Source organism: Salvelinus alpinus, chromosome 23 (assembly GCF_045679555.1).
Source record: "Salvelinus alpinus chromosome 23, SLU_Salpinus.1, whole genome shotgun sequence".
NCBI lineage: Eukaryota > Metazoa > Chordata > Actinopteri > Salmoniformes > Salmonidae > Salvelinus > Salvelinus alpinus.
The window spans coordinates 41,594,616-41,617,890 of NC_092108.1; the positions used below are offsets into that span (position 1 = coordinate 41,594,616).

Here is a 23,275-nt window from a genome sequence, read left to right on the forward strand (position 1 = left end):
ACAGAACTAGGGATAAGTGTGTGTTGTTGGTATGGTCCCACAGACGAGGCCTACCTGTTTTTAAAACCTCTACAGGATCGGTGGGTCCCCCATGGGACCGTTGAGCTAACGTCGGCTAATGTGATTAGCATGAGGTTGTAAGTAACAAGAACATTTCCCAGGACATAGACATATCTGATATTGGCAGAAAGCTTAAATTCTTGTTAATCTAACTGCACTGTCCAATTTACAGTAGCTATTACAGTGAAATAATACCATGCTATTGTTTGAGGAGAGTGCACAGTTATGAACTTGAAAATGTATTAATAAACCATTTAGGCACATTTGGGCAGTCTTGATACAAAAGCTTGAACAGAAATGCAATGGTTCATTGGATCAGTCTAAAACTTTACACATACACTGCTGCCATCTAGTGGCCAAAATCTAAATAGCACCTGGGCTGGCATAATACATTATGGCCTTTCCCTCGCATTTCAAAGATAATGTATTATCTTTTACCAGATCTAATGTGTTATATTCTCCTACATTCATGTAACATTTCCACAAACTTCAAAGTGTTTCATTTCAAATGGTATCAAGAATATGCATATCCTTGCTTCAGGTCCTGAGCTACAGGCAACTGTTTTTGGTGAACTCAGTCGGGGTCTCAACCTACTGTCGAGAGTTAGAATAGTGTAATAGAATACGCAAGGTGCAATTTCAAAATTTGGTTGCGCATCATGCAACAGCAGTAACGATTTTATTGGGCCTCCACCCTTCCAAAGACAACATATATAGAAAAGGACAAAGCCCGGGATGCATTTGAACACTGATTAAGGCAATTATCTTCCAGCATGGCATGATTTGCAACACTGATCTGTCATCCCGATTTGCAATCCTATCATGTCTGGTGGTCAACGCGCCAAGAATCCTCCAGACCAGTAGATGGCGGTAACGGTGCATGATGTGTTAGAAGGAAGAAAACGTTCAAGTTCCTGATGTTCTGTTCTCCTGAAGCCAGCAGTGGTGTTTGACGGTGAGTTGTTTAACCAGCTAGCTAAAGCGTCAATATATCCTCTGTTATGAACATATGTTGAGTATCAGCTATCAGTAGTTAAGTGTCTAGATATCTGAAAATGGCTGGCTGATAGCTCCAAGGTGTGTGAGAACAGGTGGTTGGCTAGTGGGCTAACATTAGTTGATGGCTAGCTTGCTAACACCCGTGGGCCATTTCCAAATTAGCTAAACCAACAGCCATATTACGAATATTTAAATCATGTTATCTAGGAATAGTTATCAGATGGGTGACTGGTGAAATAAATTACTGTAACGTTATTCAGACAAGTAGTTAACTAAACAGCCCGGACCAAGCTGACAATCATTGCCAGCCAACTAGTAACTTAGATGTATGAAACCAGTAGCCTGCTGATTTCCCAGACAGACGCATGATAAAGCTAAGTAGACGTTCTCATTAGAGCATGCATTTTTTTCTTCCAGGACTAGGATTAATATTTTTCTAGGAAACTGGCCTAGCTATGTTTACGAAACAAGCAACTACTGTCAATTTAATAAATGCAACCCCCGCCTTTTTTCTACTACAGCCATCAAATATGCAGATCTTTGTGAAAACCTTGACGGGTAAAACCATCACCCTTGAGGTGGAACCCAGTGATACTATCGAGAATGTGAAGGCCAAGATTCAAGACAAAGAAGGTAAATCAATCTCAGCAAACGTTGCTTGGCCCAGATCTAGGATCAGTTTACCCCAGGGCTGTCAACCCTGTTCCTGGAGAGCTACTGTAGGTTTTCACTCCAACCGTAATCTAGCGCACCCTTTTCTGATAATTAACTGGTTGATAAAACTGAATCAATTTAGTTACAACTGGGGTTGGAGGGAAAACCTACAGGAAGAGAGGAACAAGGTTGGAGAGCCCAGGCTTTCCTTCTCTAAATCCTTCAACCTTAGTAGGACATAAACTCCACATTAGATCTTTGTAGATGGGCAACTACTTCATTTGGGGTACATGTGGATGGTTTCTGCCGCACATACTTATGTTTGCTGCTTACCCTTTCAGGTATTCCTCCTGACCAACAGCGACTCATCTTCGCTGGCAAACAGTTGGAGGATGGCCGCACGCTGTCAGACTACAACATTCAGAAAGGTACTACTTGACAAATCCAATTATCAATAATACTGTTTGTTCAGACCATGACGGACAATTGCTCAGTCTTCAGTGTTTACCCTAATCATGGCATCGAGGCTTATATCATCTCTTCATAGTCCATGGGAACCTATGGACCTTCTGTCTAATGGTATGCATGCTGTAATATTCCCAAATCACATATTAGCAGGTTTAATGCCTCCTACATTATTGAAATGTTTATATAAATACAATGTCAGTTCAAATGTCCAACTTTTAGAAACACATTTTGTGATACTCCATGGAAAACAGTGGCAAGTGTTACAGAGTGGACAATCCTTTATTTCAAATACAATGAAATAAAGAATACTGTGTAATTTTGTTCACGTGTCACCACTTTGCTTTCCAGAGTCCACTCTTCATCTCGTCCTGCGTCTGAGAGGAGGTATCATCGAGCCTTCCCTGAGACAGCTTGCACAGAAATACAACTGTGACAAAATGATCTGCCGCAAGTATGTCTGCGTCCATTAACTGAAGACAAAATAAAATGTACACCAAGTTACAGCCATCTACTGATCCAGGTCTGTGTGGAGATTGGGGTCTTATCATTTATGATGTTGGTGCTCTCTGCATTTCAGATGCTATGCACGTCTTCACCCCCGTGCAGTCAACTGCCGCAAAAAAAAGTGTGGGCACACCAGCAACCTGCGCCCCAAGAAGAAGCTGAAGTAAACTAGCATTCTCTTTGATGTTTTGTCAATGTTTTCAATAATAAAATTGAAATGGTAAAGACTGTCATTCATGCTGCCATAAACCTTGACTTACTATACAGAACAAGGCAAATTTTCTGATTATTCCATGTCCTTTATTTTTTATTTTTTTACAATTTCCTTGAACAAGGCTCATTTAAAAATGCAAAATTTTTCTCCACTTGTGTGCCTTGATTTAAATATATGTGCAATTAAACTTGCAATTTCATCAGGCATTCTTTAACAGTAAATGCAAATACAGCCACTCACATAAGGCATATAGTATTGTCTCTAAGCTAAACATTAAGCCTCATCTACTGCTATTACTGGTTAGATGCTGGAGGGAAATAACCACTGATCAGATGAATTCATTCAAGTGTCAATGATACATTTATATCAATTAAATCTCACTACTGGACAATTGGCTAGAGACAACTGCTCAAATCTTAATTTATACATTGATTTATTGCAAGAGCAAGCACTTACATGTAATTCTTATCGCCTAAATCATCTACCTAATTATCAGGACTAATCTAAGCTTTAATTTAACATTCTATGAACACAGGAGAAGCTGAGTCAAGCTTTCGAAAGCTCTTACTTTGAGAACTCAACTCTCTTTGGTGTCTTTAGTTCTTAGATGGAACATTCACAGGAATTCAAGATACCCTCATGCTTCATACCTCTTATCACACTACCAACATGCCATGGTACCAATAAAGTTCTATATCTACAACTCAAACCCGGAGACAGCTGACGTGTCAAACAGTACAGTGAATCATTGTTTCTTTACAGATCGCTCATTCTTTGACGCATGCGTTTTAGTTTCTTATTGGATGCATGAATCGTTAACATGTCACAGGTTAACTCCACTGCGGCAGCATGTCTTTCGGCCTCTGACACTTTCACTAACTTTGCTCAGATGTATAAAAAAAAAAGTGAATATTTTGTCAATTATCTTGAGTTGTATTCTAATTGGATGAGGTGATAGCTGTCAACCACATTTAAAAAAAAAAAAAAAAAAAATCTATTTTCTGCATGGTGTACTGCTTCTTTCCAAATACATAGTTTGGTTGCACTGAAAGATCTCTCAAAACCATTTTTTTTATCTCACTGGAGAATAATCCACATTGCTCATTATAGCATTACATTCCCAATTTTGTATAAAATCAGTTGATTTCAAAAGTATGAAAACTATATCTACAAGCACCTAATGATCTCCTTATTGTTCTCATTCTTGACAATATTCCTAATCTCAAATGAACAGTAGCATTTAGATCATTGCCTAGAATGTTAAGACAGCAACATGAATTACAGCACAACATCGGACATAGCAGATACACTGCCTAGGTAACACCACAACCTACGCTTAACAAGCTGTACAGTGATGCTGCTGCTGCTGTAAGGACCCAGAGCAGCCATCTTCCCACAGCAGAAGTGGTGTTGTGCTTTATAGCAAGAGAGGACCAGCTCGTTCTCTTTTCCAAATTCCTCTCTTTGCATTGGCCTTCGCTAAGAGACCCATCCTCTTCTCTTTCACACTATTTGTCAATGAGCTTGACCATGCTCTGCCGAAGGTCGTTCAGGTCAAAGATCTTGACGTCCAGGATCTCAATGGCCCTCTGCACTTCACTCTCCGTGCGGTCCCGCTCCTCCAGGGAGGCGGACAGGTTCTGCTCCACGTTCTGCACCCGCCGCTCCAGCTCCAGGTTACGCATCTCCATCTCCTGAGAAACCACAGAGCATCCTACTTGCTTGTTGTTCAAATCAAATTGTATTGGTCACATATTTAGCAGATGTTATTGCGGGTGTAGCGAAATGCTTGTGTTCCAAGCTCCAACTGTGCAGTAGTATCTAACAATTCACAACAACAAACAAATCTAAAAGTAAAAGAATTAAGAAATATTTACACAACCGTTCAAAAGTTTGGGGTCACTTAGAAATGTCCTTGTTTTTGAAAGAAAAGCACATTTTTGTCCATTCAAATAACATAACATTTCTCAGAAATACAGTGTAGACATTGTTAATGTTGTAACTGACTATTGAAGAAAGTTATTTGTTTTGAACCTGTAATCGAACCCCCAAATGCTGATGCTCCAGGTACTCAACTAGTCTAAAGGCCAGTTTTATTGCTTCTTTAATTAGCACAACAGTTTTCAGCTCTGCTAACATAATTGCAAAAGGGTTTTCTAATGATCAATTAGCCTTTTAAAATGATAAACTTGGATTAGCTAACACAACGTACCATTGGAACACAGGAGTGATGGTTGCTGATAATGGGACTCTGTACGCCTATTTAGATATTCCATAAAAAATCAGCCGTTTCCAGCTACAATAGTCATTTACAACATTAACAATGTCTACACTGTATTTCTGATCAATGTCATGTTATTTTAATGGACAAAAAATGTGCTTTTCTTTCAAAAACAAGGACATTTCTAAGTGACCCCAAACTTTTGAACGGTTGTGTAAATATTAGGACCAGCAATGTCGGAGTGGCACTGACTAAAATACAGTAGAATAGAATACAGTATATACATGAAATGAATAAAGCAGTATGTACACATTATTAAAGTGACTAGTGTTCCATTATTAAACCAGTGATTCCATGTCTATGTACATAGGGCAGCAGCCTCTAAGGTGCAGGGTTGAGTAACCGGGTGGTAGCCGGCTAGTAATGGCTATTTAACAGTCTGATGGCCTTGAGATAGAAGCTGTTTTTCAGTCTTTTTCAGTCTCTTGATCATGCAAGGTTTTACCAAATGCGCCTTCTTCAGTGTGCAGGTCTACCTGTAATCGATGTATGGCCTCTTCTCTTTCCTGCTCCATCTCATGGTATTCTTCTTTCTTGTTCTGCAGAATGTGGATTTCCTGGAAAACAAACATGATCATTCACAAGTTAGCCCAAGGACCTTTGCCATCAGCAACACAAAACAAAGGAAGGTTACAGGTTCACATTGGCCTTTCTTCCATTTAAAGACCACAACTGATTTGATCTCAATTGCCATCTTTGTGATAAGACTATGTTCTCCATCTATAAAATGGTATAAAATCCCATTTAAAACATTTAAACCCAGCTAATTTCGGCCTTGGTCTGATCTAGACACGGCTCCCCCTACCCTCATCCATAACATGAGAATAACAGCCTTACGCTTGTTGCCGGAGGGCATATAAATGTACCTACAATACCTCCCGTTTCCCCTGTGTGTATCTTGCCCCCCTGACCTCATCTTTAGCCTTGAGCAGGGCCTCCAGTTCCTCCAGAGAACGAGTCAACTCGTCTTTGAGCATGTCACTAGGGCCGTGTCCGCCATGTGCCTCCAGATCAGCCACCTGCCAAAAGACGAGAGGTTTCAGTCACGACCAGGGGAAATGATCATAGACTTGAGACTGCAGCTCCTGTCAGATCTCTACAGGGAGCGGGAACGTTATTGTGACATGTGTGACAGGACCCCTGGGTCCAACTTTCTTGTTGACACTTTATCGATTGCACTCATGAATGGTACTATACTTGAGTCCAGAAAGGAATTATCCCTGGTCTTTACAGCTTGCCCCTGCCATTTTACAGTGTATTCCCAGTTGTGGTCATTCAAATCCTTCAGAATCTTTTCTCTTTAATAGGGTGTAATATTTGTGTTGTGGAGAAATGACCAGGCAGGAGACGGGAGTACAGTTAGTTTTCCTTTAGTCAAAACCTCCTCGCTCTACAGTTCTCCCGGGCACACTCGTGCGCATGTGCATTTCCTATTAGGTGTAGTAACGTACACTGTCGTAATACATCACTGCTTAGTAACAGCATAGTAACTAATATAAACAGATGTAGATCCCAGATACTACATAGGGTCGTTCCACCTCAAAAAGCACAAGAAAGAGGATTTCGACACCCACCATCTCAGATTGTTCTGAAACGGTTTCTGTTGTTGGAAACAGATAAGATTAGCATTACTGCAACATTATTTGTTTGAAATATAAGCTAATTGTATTGCACGCAAATTGGCCATTTTAATGTATAGGATTCATATAACATTCAATAAATATAGTATCTAACATCCGATTTGGACCTAACTTTTTTCTAACAATGAGTTAGACATGAGGAATCCAAAGGAATGGTCAAAAGCTACTCACGGACCTCCCACACTCCACGCCAATCCCATCCCAACAACAAGTTTATAGTATCAGTTCTATGTGTCTGACAAGTAGTATGGAGCTGCGGCTCGCAGTATTGTTTCTTCATCCTATGTATTCTCAGTGAATTAGGTGATGTGTCCCCCCCCGTTTAGAGAAATTAGTCATTGAAGTTGTTCGGTTTGTCCCATCCTACATCCTGATATTTACAGGTTATTGAGAACAATCCATGCTTTGACTTTGTTTTACCACACTGCAGGTAAAGGAAAATACAAAACCCTTTCCCCCATCTATGGATAAAAATGTTTAGAGAAATTAGTCATTGAAGTTGTTCGGTTTGTCCCATCCTACATCCTGATATTTACAGGTTATTGAGAACAATCCATGCTTTGACTTTGTTTTACCACACTGCAGGTAAAGGAAAATACAAAACCCTTTCCCCCATCTATGGATAAAAATGTCCTTGGTTATACAGGAAAAGTGAGGAACCCTGCCATCTTTCAACCTGGATAATTCCCGCAGGATACACCCCTCCAACCCCCTTATCCCTCTTCAACCCAATTAAGTAACAGCAGTGCCCCCTAAAAATACTGTTCATAGACATGCAAAACTGCAGCATCTCTTGCTAACCAAACAATAAGTCATACACACTAAACATATACAACAGTACAAAGCCCCAAATGCAAAAACTGGCAAGCAACAAAGCTATAGTATAGAGTAGTTAAAGTAAATATCTCTCATTGGAAGTCAAAGGCATAATGCCTCCTGTAAGGATCAGATATTGTGGTCTCAATAATACACACAGCATACAACATCCCCCTGATCCCCCTTTACCATGTTCAAGGCTGCTGCCTTCATTGCGCAAGCCAAGGACCGAGACACCACCACTATCAGGTAACTGGGAATTGAAACCTCACTGCAGTGTTAACTCAGCCTGTAAAATAGGAGCTAAAGTAAAAAGAGACCTCTAAAAGGTCTCTGCCTCTTGGAGAGCCTTGAGAGAGGCTGGATTATTTTTAACTGTGTATGGCGGGGGTGGGGGGTGGGGGGGGGGGGGGGGCAGATAGCTGCCAGCTCCCTCTGGTGATTTTTCATTTTTCTCCTAACTAGGGCATTGAAAGTAGGATATCGCTGTCCTACAAACCCCTCTCTCTTTCACCCCCAGGAGACGTGAACCATTTTCAGCCACCTGGTCGCCCAATTCAGATCAAGAAAGCGAGAGATCTTGGACCACTAGACCTGGATGGCTTGCCTTTTTAGAGGACGATTAATGTAAAGACGGGGAGGATCGTAATCGTCTGGGACTATTGATGTATATCCACAGTACAGTGAAACACTGCATGAAGTGGTAAAATAATTGTGGAGATCGATGTTCTCTGGCTAGACATTATAAGCTTGCACCACTCAAACCATTGAAGTGGTCGAATCCGAAGGTTGATGAATCCAAAGGATTTCATCAACAGGCTTGGAGCCAGCAAATTCCCTAGTGACTCAGTACTTAGCAGCCAGCGACCCTGAAAAGACCTTATATTGATGACATAGAACTGGAAAAAATTGACAAAGCTTTTACATTTAATGGACCCAGCTAGCAATGATGCATTGGAGAATGTCTCATCATCCACTTCTCTAGTCGTCACAGAATATCCATTAAGAACAGTATTATATGATTTCTCAAATATATCTCAGGGGTGAGAGGTAAAATGGGAATCCATGTGTACTCTAAGCCACAGATGGATGAGATTCTCTGCATTCAGACTAATAATGCCTTCGAGCAGGGGTTTACAAACTGGGGTGGTCCACGGAAAAAAATGTAAAAAAAAAAATTCAGTCCTATTATTTTTCGCTAAATTAGATATTGGTTTTATTATAGCCTACCTGTAGAACATGAGTTGGGTAATATTATCTATATTTCTGTTTCTCCTATCCTCCGCCACTGACAATCATATTTTTTTCCGATGCAGTGATTTAATTTAGGATCAGGTTTTGCCTGCTGTTCAATTGATGGATGCTGTGCTGGTCTGTTGTTGTTGTAAAACCATGTGGGGTTCTTATGAGGACAACAACATCGAATGTTGGCTTCAACTTTTCATACATAGCGTTACAGTACAATAGGAATCTCATTTTTGGTCACTTGTTTGTTTTAAAAACACGATACAATGACCCAACATCGCCAATGGCGAAGGTGAGATTACTGCTACCGCCACATAGACTTTATCAATGGGGCGGCAGGTAGCCTAGTGGTTAGAGCGTTGGACTAGTAACCGAAAGGTTACAAGATCGAATCCCCGAGGCGACAAGGTAAAAATCTGTCGTTTTGCCCCTGAACAAGGCAGTTAACCCACTGTTCCTAGGCTGTCATTGAAAGTAAGAACTTGTTCTTAACTGACTGTCCTGGTTAAATAAAGATAAAATAAATAGACTTTATTAATGAGCTTGCTTCAGCAACATCAACCAGTATTCAAATCACCATTCATACATCCAATCTATGTCCACATTATTCTGACATATTTTAGAATGTAATAAATCATTTGAATGCCAATGCATAATGTCATTAGAAAGGTATATAAAATGCATTATTCTTAAAATGGTAATGCATACTTTTTGAGGAGATTTTTTTGTAGTTGTATTATGCCAATAACAATATATATAATTGAGGTCTTTGAATATTACAATGAATTGCTTGAAAAAGTCCTTGAACTTGACATACCAATGTCTGTATGAAGCCTGTATTATTTACTACTCATTATAGGAATATTATAGCCTATAGGTCTACACATGAAAATATGTGAAAATATATATATTACAAAAAAAAACCTTAGTAGGGAGATCTACTATTTGGGGGTCCTTGATAAGAAAAAGTTTGAGTTGGTTAATTGAATCGGTCAGGACTGAGTTTGGGAAACCCTGCTTTAGAGCTCGTGTCAAACTTCAATGCGGTCTGTCGGTGGTTCAACCTCCGTCTACATTTGAAATGACTAAAACGAAATCGGAACTATGTTGGATCTAGATTTATACAATCTCTTCACTCTTTCCATGTTGCTATCAATCACAGAAATTAAAGCTGGATAGTCAGGGAGCATAGAAAATTCCCAAAACTATGGATAGAGGAAAGTTTACTAATTTGGACGGCAAGGAAATAAACTCAGCAAAAAAACAAACGTCCCTTTTTCAGGACCTTGTCTTTCAAAGATAATTCGTAAAAATCCAAATAACTTCACAGATCTTCATTGTAAAGGGTTTAAACACTGTTTCCCATGCTTGTTCAATGAACCATAAACAATTAATGAACATGCACCTGTGGAACGGTCGTTAAGACACTAACAGCTTAAAAACGGTAGGCAAATAAGGTCACAGTTATGAAAACTTAGGACACTAAAGAGGCCTTTCAAATGTAAATGTACTGACAGGGTCCCTGCTCATCTGTGTGAACGTGCCTTAGGTATGCTGCAAGGAGGTATGAGGACTGCAGATGTGGCCAGGGCAATAAATTGCAACGTCCGTACTGTGAGACGCTTAAGACAGGGAGACAGGACGTACAGCTGATCGTCCTCGTAGTGGCAGACCACGTGTAACAACACTTGCACAGGATCGGTACATCCGAACATCACACCTGCGGGACAGGTACAGGTTGGCAACAACAAGTGCTCGAGTTACACCAGGAACTCGCAATATCCCTCCTTCAGTGCTCAGACTGTCCGCAATAGGCTGAGAGAAGCTGGACTGAGGGCTTGTAGGCCTGTTGTAAGGCAGGTCCTCACCAGACATCACCGGCAACAACATCGCCTATGGGCACAAACCCACCGTCACTGGACCAGACAGGACTGGCAAAAAGTGCTCTTCACTGACGAGTCGCGGTTTTGTCTCACCAGGGGTGATGGTCGGATTCGCGGTTAACGTCGAAGGAATGAGAGTTACACCGAGGCCTGTACTCTGGAGCGGGATCGATTTGGAGGTGGAGGGTTCGTCATGGTCTGGGGCGGTGTGTCACAGCATCATTGGACTGAGTTTGTTGTCATTGCAGGCAATCTCCACGCTGTCCGTTACAGGAAAGACATCCTCCTCCCTCATGTGGTACCCTTCCTGCAGGCTCATCCTGACACGACCCACCAGCATGACAAGGCCACCAGCCATACTGGTCGTTCTGTGCGTGATTTCCTGCAAGACAGGAATGTCAGTGTTCTGCCATGGCCAGCGAAGAGCCCGGATCTCAATCCCATTGAGCATGTCTGGGACCTGTTAGATTGGAGGGTGAGGGCTAGGGCCATTCCCCCCAGAAATGTCCGGCAACTTGCAGGTACCCTGGTGGAAGAGTGGGGTAACATCTCACAGCAAGAACTGGCAAATCTGGTGCAGTCCATGAGGAGGAGATGCACTGCACTACTTAATGCAGCTGGTGGCCACACCAGATACTGACTGTTACTTTTGATTTTGAACCCCCCTTTGTTCGGGGACACATTATTCCATTTCTGTTAGTCACATGTCTGTGGAACTTGTTCAGTTTATGTCTCAGTTGTTGAATCTTGTTAAGTTCATACAAATATTTACACATGTTAAGTTTGCTGAAAATAAACGCAGTTGACAGTGAGAGGACGTTTCTTTTATAGTTTATAACACAGTTTATAACACAAATTTCTACTCCAGACCTCAGTGAAGACCAAATGTGGACCGCAGGCAAAATTAGTTTGACACCCCTGCCTTAGAAACATACGTGGGATAGTGAGAACATGCAAAGAGCATGTTTAACATACTGCAAGGGGTGCCCCGTAATCCAAACCAACCAACACACCTTGATTAAAGCTTCAGTGAAAAGGCCTCTTAAGGCCAGTGTTGTCAAAAGATGATAAAGTGAGCTACCAACAGACGTGTCCTTTCCCTTTTCGCCAAAGACTTTCATAAAACGAAAACCCATTGTCTGAAAAACGATGACCCAATCAAAACTTACATGACCTCCCCGGCAGAGAAAGGGCATGTCGGAGACGTTCAAACGCTGTCATTATCAGCGGCGGTGACTCATCACCTGTTCATGTTTGAATAAGGCTTTGCTGCTACACTGGCCCCACCGCCTTCTGTCTCAACTCTGTATGCAGCATTTTACAGCACCAGCGTTGATAATTAGATGTGACCTTAACTATCAACATGTGACCTCAAGGTCACAGCATGGAGATATTTATGGTGTGAGCGAACGTGAGGTGAGGTATGAAGCACATGAAAATAAATTAAAATCTTCATCGTGGTCATGTATTTAATTGTACTTTACATTCTACAACCGGAAATGTAATATATCTTTACATTTGACCAATGTATTTTTCACAAATCTGTTTTCTTGAACGGTTACATGCACTTGCATAATTACATTGAACTTTAACCCATGATTCCACTGAGATTAGGTCCCCTCAGCATTTGTGGGAACGGATATGGGTAAATCCATTTGAATTTAATCACTTTTTGACAACCCCACTTTCGATTTGAACGAAAACTCCCATACATATTTGCCCATTGTTTCTTTTCATATTTGCATATGTTGTAGTTTAGACCCTGTTTTACTTATTTTATCTGAGGTTTTTGTGTTTTGCCTGCCATCAGACACAACATGATCTTGAATACAGGGTGGGTGTCATGTTTTGGCTGACAAATGGTACCACAAAGATGGTTGGAGGTCCAGACATCAGAATGTTCAATGTTGATTTGAATGGGAATATCTGGGAATATAGATAGATTACACATGACCATTTAAGTTGACATTCAACAGTGGGTGGCCATTGTGGTAGCAATTTCAATCAAATGTACATTTAAATGGCGTACCAGATAAATTGCAGTGGTCTGAAGGGATAGGTCCATTCTATGCATCCTATTTCTATGATTGAAATGCACCCATCATGTATTCAAGAGCATGTTGTGTCTCAACCGATGGCGGGCACAACACAAAAAAGACAAATGATGTAAAATAGGGTCTAAGCTACAACATATTTTAATATGAATTTATGAAGTTTATGCGGTTTTAGATTATTGATGTTAAAAGGTTTTTAAAAAAAAGACATAATATAGATTATTTTTTTTATCAAGAAACTATAAAATAGTTTGACCACCATGTTTAGAAGCTTTTAAATTATATCAAACTCAACCGTTTATCTTTTCCAGTGATGAACACATAATATGGTGGGTTATGCAAAATGGGTCAACTTTGAGCACCTTGATCTCCTTAATGTTTTGGCATTCAGGTCCAAAAAGTAACTTTCTGACCACTTCTTCCATGGGCAAATGTGTATGGAACGTTTTGTTTGAATCAAAAGGGATGCTGTCAAGAAGTGATTGAATTCAAATGGATTTACCCTTCTGACATGGCGTCCATAGTTCTAGATCAAAGAAAGTCAAGCGATCTGGTGGATCTTTCATCGTGACAACACTCACCTGGTCTCGTAGCCTCTCGGTCTCCTCCTGGTAGGCAACTAGCTGCTTCTTCCACTGCTCCACGTTATTGTTAGCTTCATGTAGCGCCGCAACCAGCTTGGAGTTGCTGTCCTGCAGGGTGAAGAGCTCTGCCTCCAGGTTCATCTCGCAGATAGACCTGGAGGACATCGTCCGAGACCTCAGACAAACATCCTCTGACCTCTCAGGAATGGAACAGATTTGAGGGGACATTCACTACATGGTGGAGAAGAGCTTAATGATAACGCTCGGTAACCAAGAGTGTCCGTACTTTACCAACTCTTGGGTAAAATTTGTGAAATTGGTCCATTAAATATGTTCCTGCTCCATGATCCTGTGCCTTTAGATGCCATGTGATTTTACCATTAGAAAGCTAGAGATTATCCAATCGTTAGAACTCACCATAGCAACCATAAGAGTTGCCTTGTGCAGTGATAATGTACAACAGTGTAATGGGCAACAGGGACAAAAGCAGAGTGAGTAGAATGGGCGACTGAATAACAGGGTAATATGTAACCTTCTCTCTCTCTTTGTGTGAGTCAGCACATTAGCTTTGCCACACTCCCCCTTGCTCTTGTCTGGACCATGTGTCCCATAAACAGCTCTATTCAATGGGGAAAGCGTGATCAAAACAGGCCATCATAACTAAAGCAACGACTGGAAAATCCTCTTTACCAACGCTCTGTTTTCGTGTGTGAACCTTTGAGATCCAGACCAATTATCTTACCTTCTAAAATGGAACAGTCGGGTTTGAGACCAAGAACATTTCCACAAAACATTCGGTGTACTTTCAGACAATGAAGCAAACCCTGGCTTGAGTGAAAAGTTGAGGACAAGAGTGTGTATAAGTGGGTTACCCTTCAGAAAGCATCTTTTTAATGCGCTCCTTCTCAGAAGACAGTGTGATGTCTGCGCTTTGGCTCCGGAACATCTTGTCCTCAGGACCGTTCACACACATCACCGGCGGCGACTGGAGCTCATCACTGAGGTCCTAACACACAACACAACATCAAAAATACACTTTAAACCAATACCAAAGTCCTGGGGGGTACAGTGTCTGCTGGTTCTCTTTCAGTCGGTCAACTCAGTACAACACATCTATGGAGAGTTTGCACGTGCTAGCACCCTTTACTGAAAAACATTGGAATCATGCCTGACAAGGCCAATAAACACCGTGCCTCACCGGAAGCTCCGCGTTCCACAGGTGATAAACCCAAGGCACGGATTCATTCCTTCAATTCTTCCTCTCTTCACCACGAGATGAGCAGAACAATTTTACGCACTCTTTAAAATAAACATGGGAACGGAGAATCTATCAGGCTTTGCTCCAACTTAAGTATTCCACTTAAGGAGGGCATGCTCATCCTTCTGGATGTTGTGTGTTAAAGCTTTGTAACTGGTTTAGTGAGTTTCGTACTGATTCTGTTAGTTATTCTTCTGCCTGTTTAGCCTGGCTAACTACGATGGCTAACACAACCAAAGCGACGAAGGCTAAACTGACGTTTTGTTGTCTGGTATGTCTCGGTGTGGTGCATGCTCCGACTGCCCCCACTCGGGTCAGCTTGTGTGCGTGAAGAAGGGACGGTGTCAGTAACAGTGGCTTGCCCACGGCTGACACTAGTCCATGGTGCATGCAGGTTCCCTTGGCAAACGTGGAATTCTTATGGCTTCCTCTCACCTCAGCTGGGTCTGAGTTACGGGACCCGGGGATGAATTGGGGCTTTGGTCGTATCAAATGTCTTGTCTGCCTGGGTTGAGGCTTGCGAAAGCTGCCCTAGCTAAACCCGGTTGCTGTGTGCTCTGTTACCAGCTAAGGGAGGCGACTTGAAGGAACAGGGCGGCCGGGACGGTGGGCACTCCCTGCCACCTGTGTCTGCCATAGTCAGACACAGTTTACCTCTCGATCTAGACTTGGTTATTCTAAATGGACCGCGCTGCGATCAGAGAGATTCCCGACACCGAAGGAAGATACCACACATTTTCTTTGGTTAGCTCTGTGCTGGCAGTGGGCTTGGCAAGTGCTAGCCCACGGGGATAATGCAAGGTACAAGACTGAGAAGAAGTCGCATGGCTGATGTAGGCTTGCATACAGTACTATGACAACAGTTTGGCCATTGCTGGAGCTCCTGTACCCATAAAAGGGTGGGCTTCAGGCGGGGCTATACAGTATCACGGCGCTCTCTGTCCACAAGTGGGCACCCCTCCCCATTGGTGGCTTATTACTGGGATTCATTGCTGATTCCTCCCTGTAGCTCACCAGTTCCTATGAGGTGCTAAGTGATACAGGTTATGGACTCGGTAGGCGATTGGCAGTCATGTTATTATCCCACATTACTGAGCTGTCGGTCTCCTGCTCAACACGTTTAGTTCCTGGGAATTAGATTCAAATTGGAATCGCCCTGTCTGTTATCACATATGGGGTCCGTTTTTCAGCGCTCTATCTCTTTTCAAGCTGGGATACAAGGTGCAGTGTCACCGGTAGCTATGACTGGTGGGCCTGATAACCTCCACGATCATTTTGTTTTCTGAGTCTATTTTTAATGTGTGCAGCCCCCACGCACATAGCGCGATGATAGGGGAGGTGGCACGGGCTGGGGTCCCCCCTTTCCCTCCTCCCCAGATGTTCACTGTGACAACGGCCAATCAGGGTTCGTCACTGGTAGGCTAAGCCCCGCAACCCAGAGTGGACTGGGCTTCAGGCAAACATCGGCACTTGCTGTTTGGGGTAAGTTTCTCAAAAACAAGTGAAATCACAAAAAAAGGTGTCTGGTACCTTCTATAACATACCATTTACAAAAATTGAGATTCGGTTGTAAAAAGAAAACTTCTCCTTTAACTCTCATTAGGTTATTACCTAACGTTTTCATAGGAATGTGATGTGCAAGGACTGTGTCTAAGAGACCATTCCCTTAAAGGCCCAGTGCAGTCCAAAACAGGATTTCCCTGTGTTTTATATACATGTCCACACTATGAGGTTGAAATAATACTGAAATTGTGAAAATGATAATGCCCATTTAGTGTAACAGCAGTTTGAAAAGACTGCCTGAAATGTTTGCCTGTTTTGGTGGGATGGAGTTTGGCCTGCCTGGCGAGGCCACCATTATTCTACAATGTAGAAAATAGTACAAATAAAGAAAAACCCTTGAATGAGTAGGTGTATCCAAACTTTTAACTGGTACTGTATATATATATATTCACACTATGAAGTTCAAAATAATGTGAAATTGTGCAAAGTATGATACTGCCCTTTTAGTGTAAGAGCTGTTTCAAAAGACTGCCTGAAATTTCAGCCTGTTTTGGTGGGATGGAGTTTCGGCCTGCCTTGTGACATCACGGTTCCAAACCGCTCTGCCAATAACAGGTCGTTTTCAGTTTCTCTCCTGACTCTTAGACACTTCAACCAAAATTCTTGCTTGAGAAATTGCCCTTTGCTAAGAAGCTATGTTTGTTTCTTTTTTACCATTTGAATTGAAAATAATCACAGTAAAGTACTTAATTGTTACCCAGAAATGATTTGACAGAGATAAAAAAAAAACGCTGCATTGGACCTTTAATGTCAAACAGAACTTACCCAGAATGTGGTTGCCATGTTCTCAGAAAATTCAATATTAAATGTGATAGACATGTTTCATGGAACGTTGCAAGAATATTAATGTGCCTTGTTTTCTGAGGGTTAGGAGAATATTCTAGCAACGTCACACCTAAACATACACAGAACATGGCTCCCATGTTCTCTGAATATAAGATACAGTATTAATGTTCTAGACACATTTCATGGAAACATTGTGTCCAATAACATTTAAAAGATCAGGTGTTCTGTCATGATCCGCTAGAGGTTTTTTGTCTAGTTCCAAGCTTGTTCCGGGAACGTCCCTAAAGACGTTTTTAGGACTTTGCCTGATGTTCCCAAATAAACGCCCCCCCCTCCCACCCCTTGTTACTGTTGCCAAGACAAACAAGGCCCTGATTGGTGAACCACTAATCTATGTATTGTCCTTGATCACTATGATAAAAAAAAAATATATTCTTCAGTGTACTTTTAACAGAGCTGAGATTTACTTCAAAGTGTAGCAAATCAGGTGAAATCAGTAAATAGCTAGGTTTCTATCCAATTAGTAACAGATTTCCATGCAAATATTCAAAAATGGACATAAAGAAAACATTTGCATTTTCCCACCAGTGGTGCGTTTCCACCAAACTGACTTGTTGCAGATATAAAGAAGTGTGTGATGACGTAGTGCACATAAAAAGGTACTTTTTCGCTTTAGTTTTCACCTACTGAATAAAAATCTAAAGTCCAAAGTATTTCCATCACATTTTCAACTCTACTGATGATTTTGTCACAAAAACTGTTGAGTTAATGGTAAATGTGCCCACTCTGGTCTTGGCACGTGCGCTCTAGCCAACAGCTTGCTTATACAAGATTAGCTAAGATTAGCCTATTAAGATTAGCCTGATAAGATTAGCCTATTATGGATAAGATTATTTTTATTTGTCAAACTTCAGCCAAGCATCGATGATCATGTCACCAGAATAAGACCCTCGGTATTTATTGGAAAGCAGCATCAAGCTCATAACTGTGTACTTTCACCACCATGTGAAGTTCAACATAACTTATTTCATCTGCAACCTAATAAACTGCATGCTTTCCTGAATCGTAGTGGGAGGACCACACAACATATCCCGTGACTCCAAGTTTAGAATTTGATGGTTAAACCATGTCGAACGAACAAATTGTCTGTCGACAATTATGAAATTGTACTGACATTTTCTGTTTCCATCAGCCCGGTCATGACTTTTTTCATGCGTCAGTTAATTCATCCACATGAAATGGTTGATGGAAGCCTGCTTACAGACATGGTGGCGTAGCTGGATGAACAGAATTTTTTTTATTAAATTTTTTTATTTCACCTTTATTTAACCAGGTAGGCTAGTTGAGAACAAGTTCTCATTTGCAACTGCGACCTGGCCAAGATAAAGCAAAGCAGTTCGACACATACAACAATACAGAGTTACACATGGAATAAACAAACATACAATCAATAATACAGTAGAAAAATCTATAAACAGCATGTGCAAATGAGGTAGGATAAGAGAGGTAAGGCAATAAATAGGCCATGGTGGCGAAGTAATTACAATATAGCAATTAAACACTGGAATGGTAGGGTGTGCAGAAGATGAATGTGCAAGTAGAGATACTGGGGTGCAAAGGAATGCCGCGAACCAAGAGGTTGAGGGGACATGTTGAAAAATGATGACTGTATACATGCACAATGTAATAATGAATGTCAAATATGTAAGTTGAAAGCACAGTGTGGGTGCCCCTAACCTTGCCAACAGACAAATAGCGGTCAATGGTGTCACGCCCTGACCTTAGAGCCTTTTTATTCCTCTATTGGGTTAGGTTGGGGTGTGATTTGGGTGGGCATTCTAGATTTTCTATTTCTTTGTTGGCCGGGTATGGTTCCCAATCAGAGGCAGCTGTCTATCGTTGTCTCTGATTGGGGATCATACTTAGGCAGCCTTTTTTCCACCTTTAGTTTGTGGGATCTTGTTTGTGTGTAGTTGCTTTCTGCACTGCATGTAGCTTTACGTTCGTTTTTGTATTTTGTTGGTTTTTCGGTGTCATTTAAATAAAATAAAAATGTACGCCTACCACGCTGCACCTTGGTCCAATCCATCTCTAAACGAACGTGACAAATGGATGTGGTTCACTAATCAGGGCCTTGATGGGCTGGGCATCAGTAACAAGGGGTGCTGTGTAATGAAAAAAATGTATTTAAAAAATGTAGAACATTTCGTTGGGACCATCTTAAGGGACGTCCCCGGAAATAGCCAGGAACTAGACAAAAACCTCCAGGGGATCATCACAGAATGTCCTATGTTTTTTAAACGTTCTTGGACACAGGAATGTCATTGCAACATTCTAATGAATCGTGTCTAGAACACACACACTATATATATGTATATTATATATAATATATATAGTACAAGTCAAAAGTGTGTGTGGACACACCTACTCATTCAAGAGCTTTTTTACATTTTTTACTATTTTCTACATTGTAGAATAATAGTGAAGACATCAAAACTATGAAATAACACAATAATAGAGTAACCAAAAAAGTGTTAAACAAATCAAAATATATTTTTGACTTTAGATTCTTCAAAGTAGCCACCCTTTGCCTTGATGGTAGCTTTGCCCACTCTTGGCATTCTCTCGACAAGCTTCACCTAGAATGCTTTTTCTGCGGTCCAACTCATCCTAAACAATCTCAATTGGGTTGAGGTCGGGTGATTGTGGAGGCCAGGTCATCTGATGCAGCACTCCACCACTCTCCTTCTTGGTCAAATAGCCCTTACACAGCCTGGAGGTGTGTTGGGTCATTGTCCTATTGAAAAACAAATTATAGTCCCACTAAGCCCAAACCAAATGGGATGGCGTATCGCTGCAGAATGCTGTGGTAGCCACGCTGGTTAAGTGTGCCTTGAATTCTAAATAAATCACAGACAGTGTCACCAGCAAAGCATCCCCACATCTCCTCCTCCATGCTTCACGGTGGGAACCACACATGCGTATCTCATCCGTTCACCTACTCTGCGTCTCACAAAGACACGGCGGTTGGAACCAAAAATCTCACATTTGGACTCATCAGACCAAAGGACAGATTTCCACCGGTCTAATGTCCATTCCTCGTGTTTCTTGGCCCAAGCAAGTCTCTTCTTCTTATTGGTGTCCTTTAGTAGTGGTTTCTTTGCAGCAATTCGACCATGAAGGCCTGATTCACGCAGTCTCCTCTGAACAGTCGATGTTGAGATGTGTCTGTTACTTGAACTCTGTGAAGCATTTATTTAGGCTGCAATTTCTGAGGCTTGTAACTCTAATGAACTTATCCTCTGCAGCAGAGGTAACTCTGGGTCTTGCTTTCGTGTGGCGGTCCTCATGAGAGCCAGCTTCATCATAGCGCTTGATGGTTTTTGCGACTACACTTGAAGAAACGTTCTAAGTTCTTGACATTTTCCGAATTGACTGACCTTCATGTCTTAAAGTAATGATGGACTGTCGTTTTTCTTTGCTTATTTGAGCTGTTCTTGCCATAATATGAACTTTGTCTTTTACCAAATAGGGCTATCTTCTGTATACCACCCCTACCTTGTCACAACACAACTGATTGGCTCAAACACATGAAGAATGAAAGAAATTCTACAAATTAACAAGGCACACCTGTTAATTGAAATGCATTCCAAGTGACTACCTCATGAAGCTGGTTGAGAGAATGCCAAGAGTTTTCAAAGCTGTCATCAAGGCAAAGGGTGGTTACTACATGGTTACTACATGATTCCACATGTTATTTCATAGTTTTGAAAACGCTTGAATGAGTAGGTGTGTCCAAACTTTTGACTGGACTCAGCAAAACTCAGCAAAAAAAGAAACGTCCTCTCACTGTCAAATGGGTTTATTTTCAGCAAACTTAACATGTGTAAATATGAACATAACAAGATTCAACAACTGAGACATAACCTGAACAAGTTCCACAGAAATTGAATATTGTGTCCATGAACAAAGGGGGGGTCAAAATCAAAAGTAACAGTCAGTATCTGGTGTGGCCACCAGCTGCATTAAGTACTGCAGTGCATCTCCTCATTTCCTCCTCATTCTCCTCAGTTCTTTCTGTGAGATGTTACCCAACTCTTCCACCAAGGCACTTCCAAGTTCCCGGACATTTCTGGGGGGAATGGCCCAAGCCCTCACCCTCCGATCCAACAGGTCCCAGACGTGCTCAATGGGATTGAGATCCGGGCTCTTCGCTGGCCATGGCAGAACACGGACATTCCTGTATTACAGGAAATCACACACAGAACGAGCAGTATGAGCCTGCGGGAAGGGTACCACATGAGGGAGGAGAATGTCTTCCCTGTAAAGCACAGAGATTGCCTGCAATGACAACAAGCTCAGTCCGATGATGCTGTGACACACCGCCCCAGACCGATCCCGCTCCAGAGTACAGGCCTCGGTGTAACTCTCATTCCTTCGACGATAAACACGAATCCGACCATCACCCCTGGTGAGACAAAACTGCGACTCGTCAGTGAAGAGCACTTTTTCCCAGTCCTGTCTGTTCCAGCGACGGTGGGTTTGTGCCCACCCATTGTTGCCGGTGATGTCTGGTGAGGACCTGCCTTACAACAGGCCTACAAGCCATCAGTCCAGTCTCTCTCAGCCTATTGCGGACAGTCTGAGCACTGATGGAGGGATTGTGCGTTCCTGGTGTAAACTCGGGCAGTTGTTGTTGCCATCCTGTACCTGTCGCGCAGGTGTGATGTTCGGATGTACCGATCCTGTGCAGGTGTTGTTACATGTTGTCTGCCACTGCGAGGACGATCAGCTGTCCGTCCTGTCTCCCTGTAGCGCTGTCTTAGGCGTGTCACAGTACGGACATTGCAATTTATTGCCCTGGCCACATCTGCAGTCCTCATGCCTCCTTGCAGCATGCCTAAGGCACCGTCACGCAGATCTGTTCAGTTTTTTGGATTTTTAGGAATTATCTTTGAAAGACAGGGTCCTGAAATAGGGACGTTTCATTTTTTGCTGAGTTTATTAGCTGTCAGAGTTAATCAGTTAATTCAAGTTAACTTTTTGTAATTTTAGGGCACAATTAATTTTTTCCACAAATAATCTAATTTTTGGAAAACATTCAAAATACATAGAGCTAAAAACAACAATGCGTTGTCAAAACAAGTTTACATTGAGGTTAAAGATAGTGTGCTTCAGTAATTTGCCAGATTTTGCTTACCGTTATTTTAGACAAAATCAAGACATCAATATTCTTATGCTTTTTGTATAAGGACTATTAAATTACAGCTCAATTTCAGCAAATTCGGAATTTGAGCAAATCCTGCGATTAACTTGATTTAATGTTCTAATAATTTAACAGTCTTACTTATACTGAACAAAAATATAAATGCAACATGTAAAGTGTTAGTCCCATGATTCATGAGCTGAAATTAAAGATCCCAGAAAGTTCCATACAAACAAAAAGCTTAAATTCTCTCCCAAAAAAATGTCATCCCTGTTTGTGAGTATTTCTCCTTTGCCAAGATAATACATCCATCTGACAGGTGTGGCATTTCAAGAAACGAATTAAAACAGATGCACCTTGTGCTGGGGACAATAAAAGGCCACTAAAATGTGACGTTTTGTCACACAACACAATGCCACAGATGTCTCAAGTTGAGGGAGCGTGCAATTGGCATGCTGACTACATGAATGTCCACCAGAGCAGTTGCCAGAGAATTGAATGTTCCTTTCTCTAGCATAAACCGCCTCCAACATTGTTTTAGATCATTTGGCAGCACGTCAACTGCAGAACACGTGTAACTACGCCAGCCTAGGAACACCACATCCGTCTTCTTCACCTGTGGGATTGTCTGAGACCAGCCACCCGGACAGCTGATGAAACAGGAGTATTTCTGTCTATAATAAAACCCTTTTGTGGGGAAAAATGTATTCTGATTGACTGGGCCTGGCTCCCCAGTGGGTGAGCCTTGCACCCAAGTGGGTGGGCCTGTGCCCAGTCATGTAAAATCCATAGATTAGGGCCTAATGAACTTATTTCAATTGACTGATTTTCTTATATGAACTGTAACTCAGTAAAATCATTGCATGTTGCGTTTATATTTTTGTTCAGTATATATTCTGATAACATGGCAACCATGTTCTGTGTTTGTTTCATGTGACATTGATGGAATGTTCTCCTAACCCTCAGAAAACTGGACCCATGAATGTTCTTCCAACGTTGCCATGAAACATGTCTAGAACAATAATATATTATATTCTGAGAACATAGCAACCATGTTCTG

At 41.6% G+C, this 23,275-nt stretch overlaps 2 protein-coding genes across 2 annotated transcripts in view; one reads left to right on the forward strand and one right to left on the reverse strand.

The window, feature by feature from the left end:
- The first annotated feature begins 800 nt into the window (after positions 1 to 800).
- On the forward strand, positions 801 to 2,918 carry LOC139551025 (ubiquitin-ribosomal protein eL40 fusion protein-like). Its single transcript, XM_071362363.1, has 5 exons — positions 801 to 1,015; positions 1,581 to 1,692; positions 2,055 to 2,141; positions 2,530 to 2,632; positions 2,759 to 2,918. The coding sequence occupies exons 2-5, from the start codon at positions 1,590 to 1,592 to the stop codon at positions 2,850 to 2,852; spliced, it is 387 nt and encodes a 128-aa protein (XP_071218464.1). The 5' UTR covers positions 801 to 1,015; positions 1,581 to 1,589; the 3' UTR covers positions 2,853 to 2,918.
- Positions 2,919 to 2,984: 66 nt separating this feature from the next.
- Positions 2,985 to 23,275, reverse strand: part of LOC139551024 (homer protein homolog 3-like) — a 35,356-nt gene continuing 15,065 nt past the window's right edge. The window contains exons 6-10 of the mRNA XM_071362362.1: positions 14,275 to 14,408; positions 13,400 to 13,556; positions 6,092 to 6,199; positions 5,657 to 5,737; positions 2,985 to 4,593 (exon numbers count right to left, since the gene is read on the reverse strand). Coding sequence (XP_071218463.1) covers positions 4,408 to 4,593; positions 5,657 to 5,737; positions 6,092 to 6,199; positions 13,400 to 13,556; positions 14,275 to 14,408 — 666 coding nt within the window. The 3' untranslated portion in view covers positions 2,985 to 4,407. The remainder of the gene's footprint in view (positions 4,594 to 5,656; positions 5,738 to 6,091; positions 6,200 to 13,399; positions 13,557 to 14,274; positions 14,409 to 23,275) is intronic.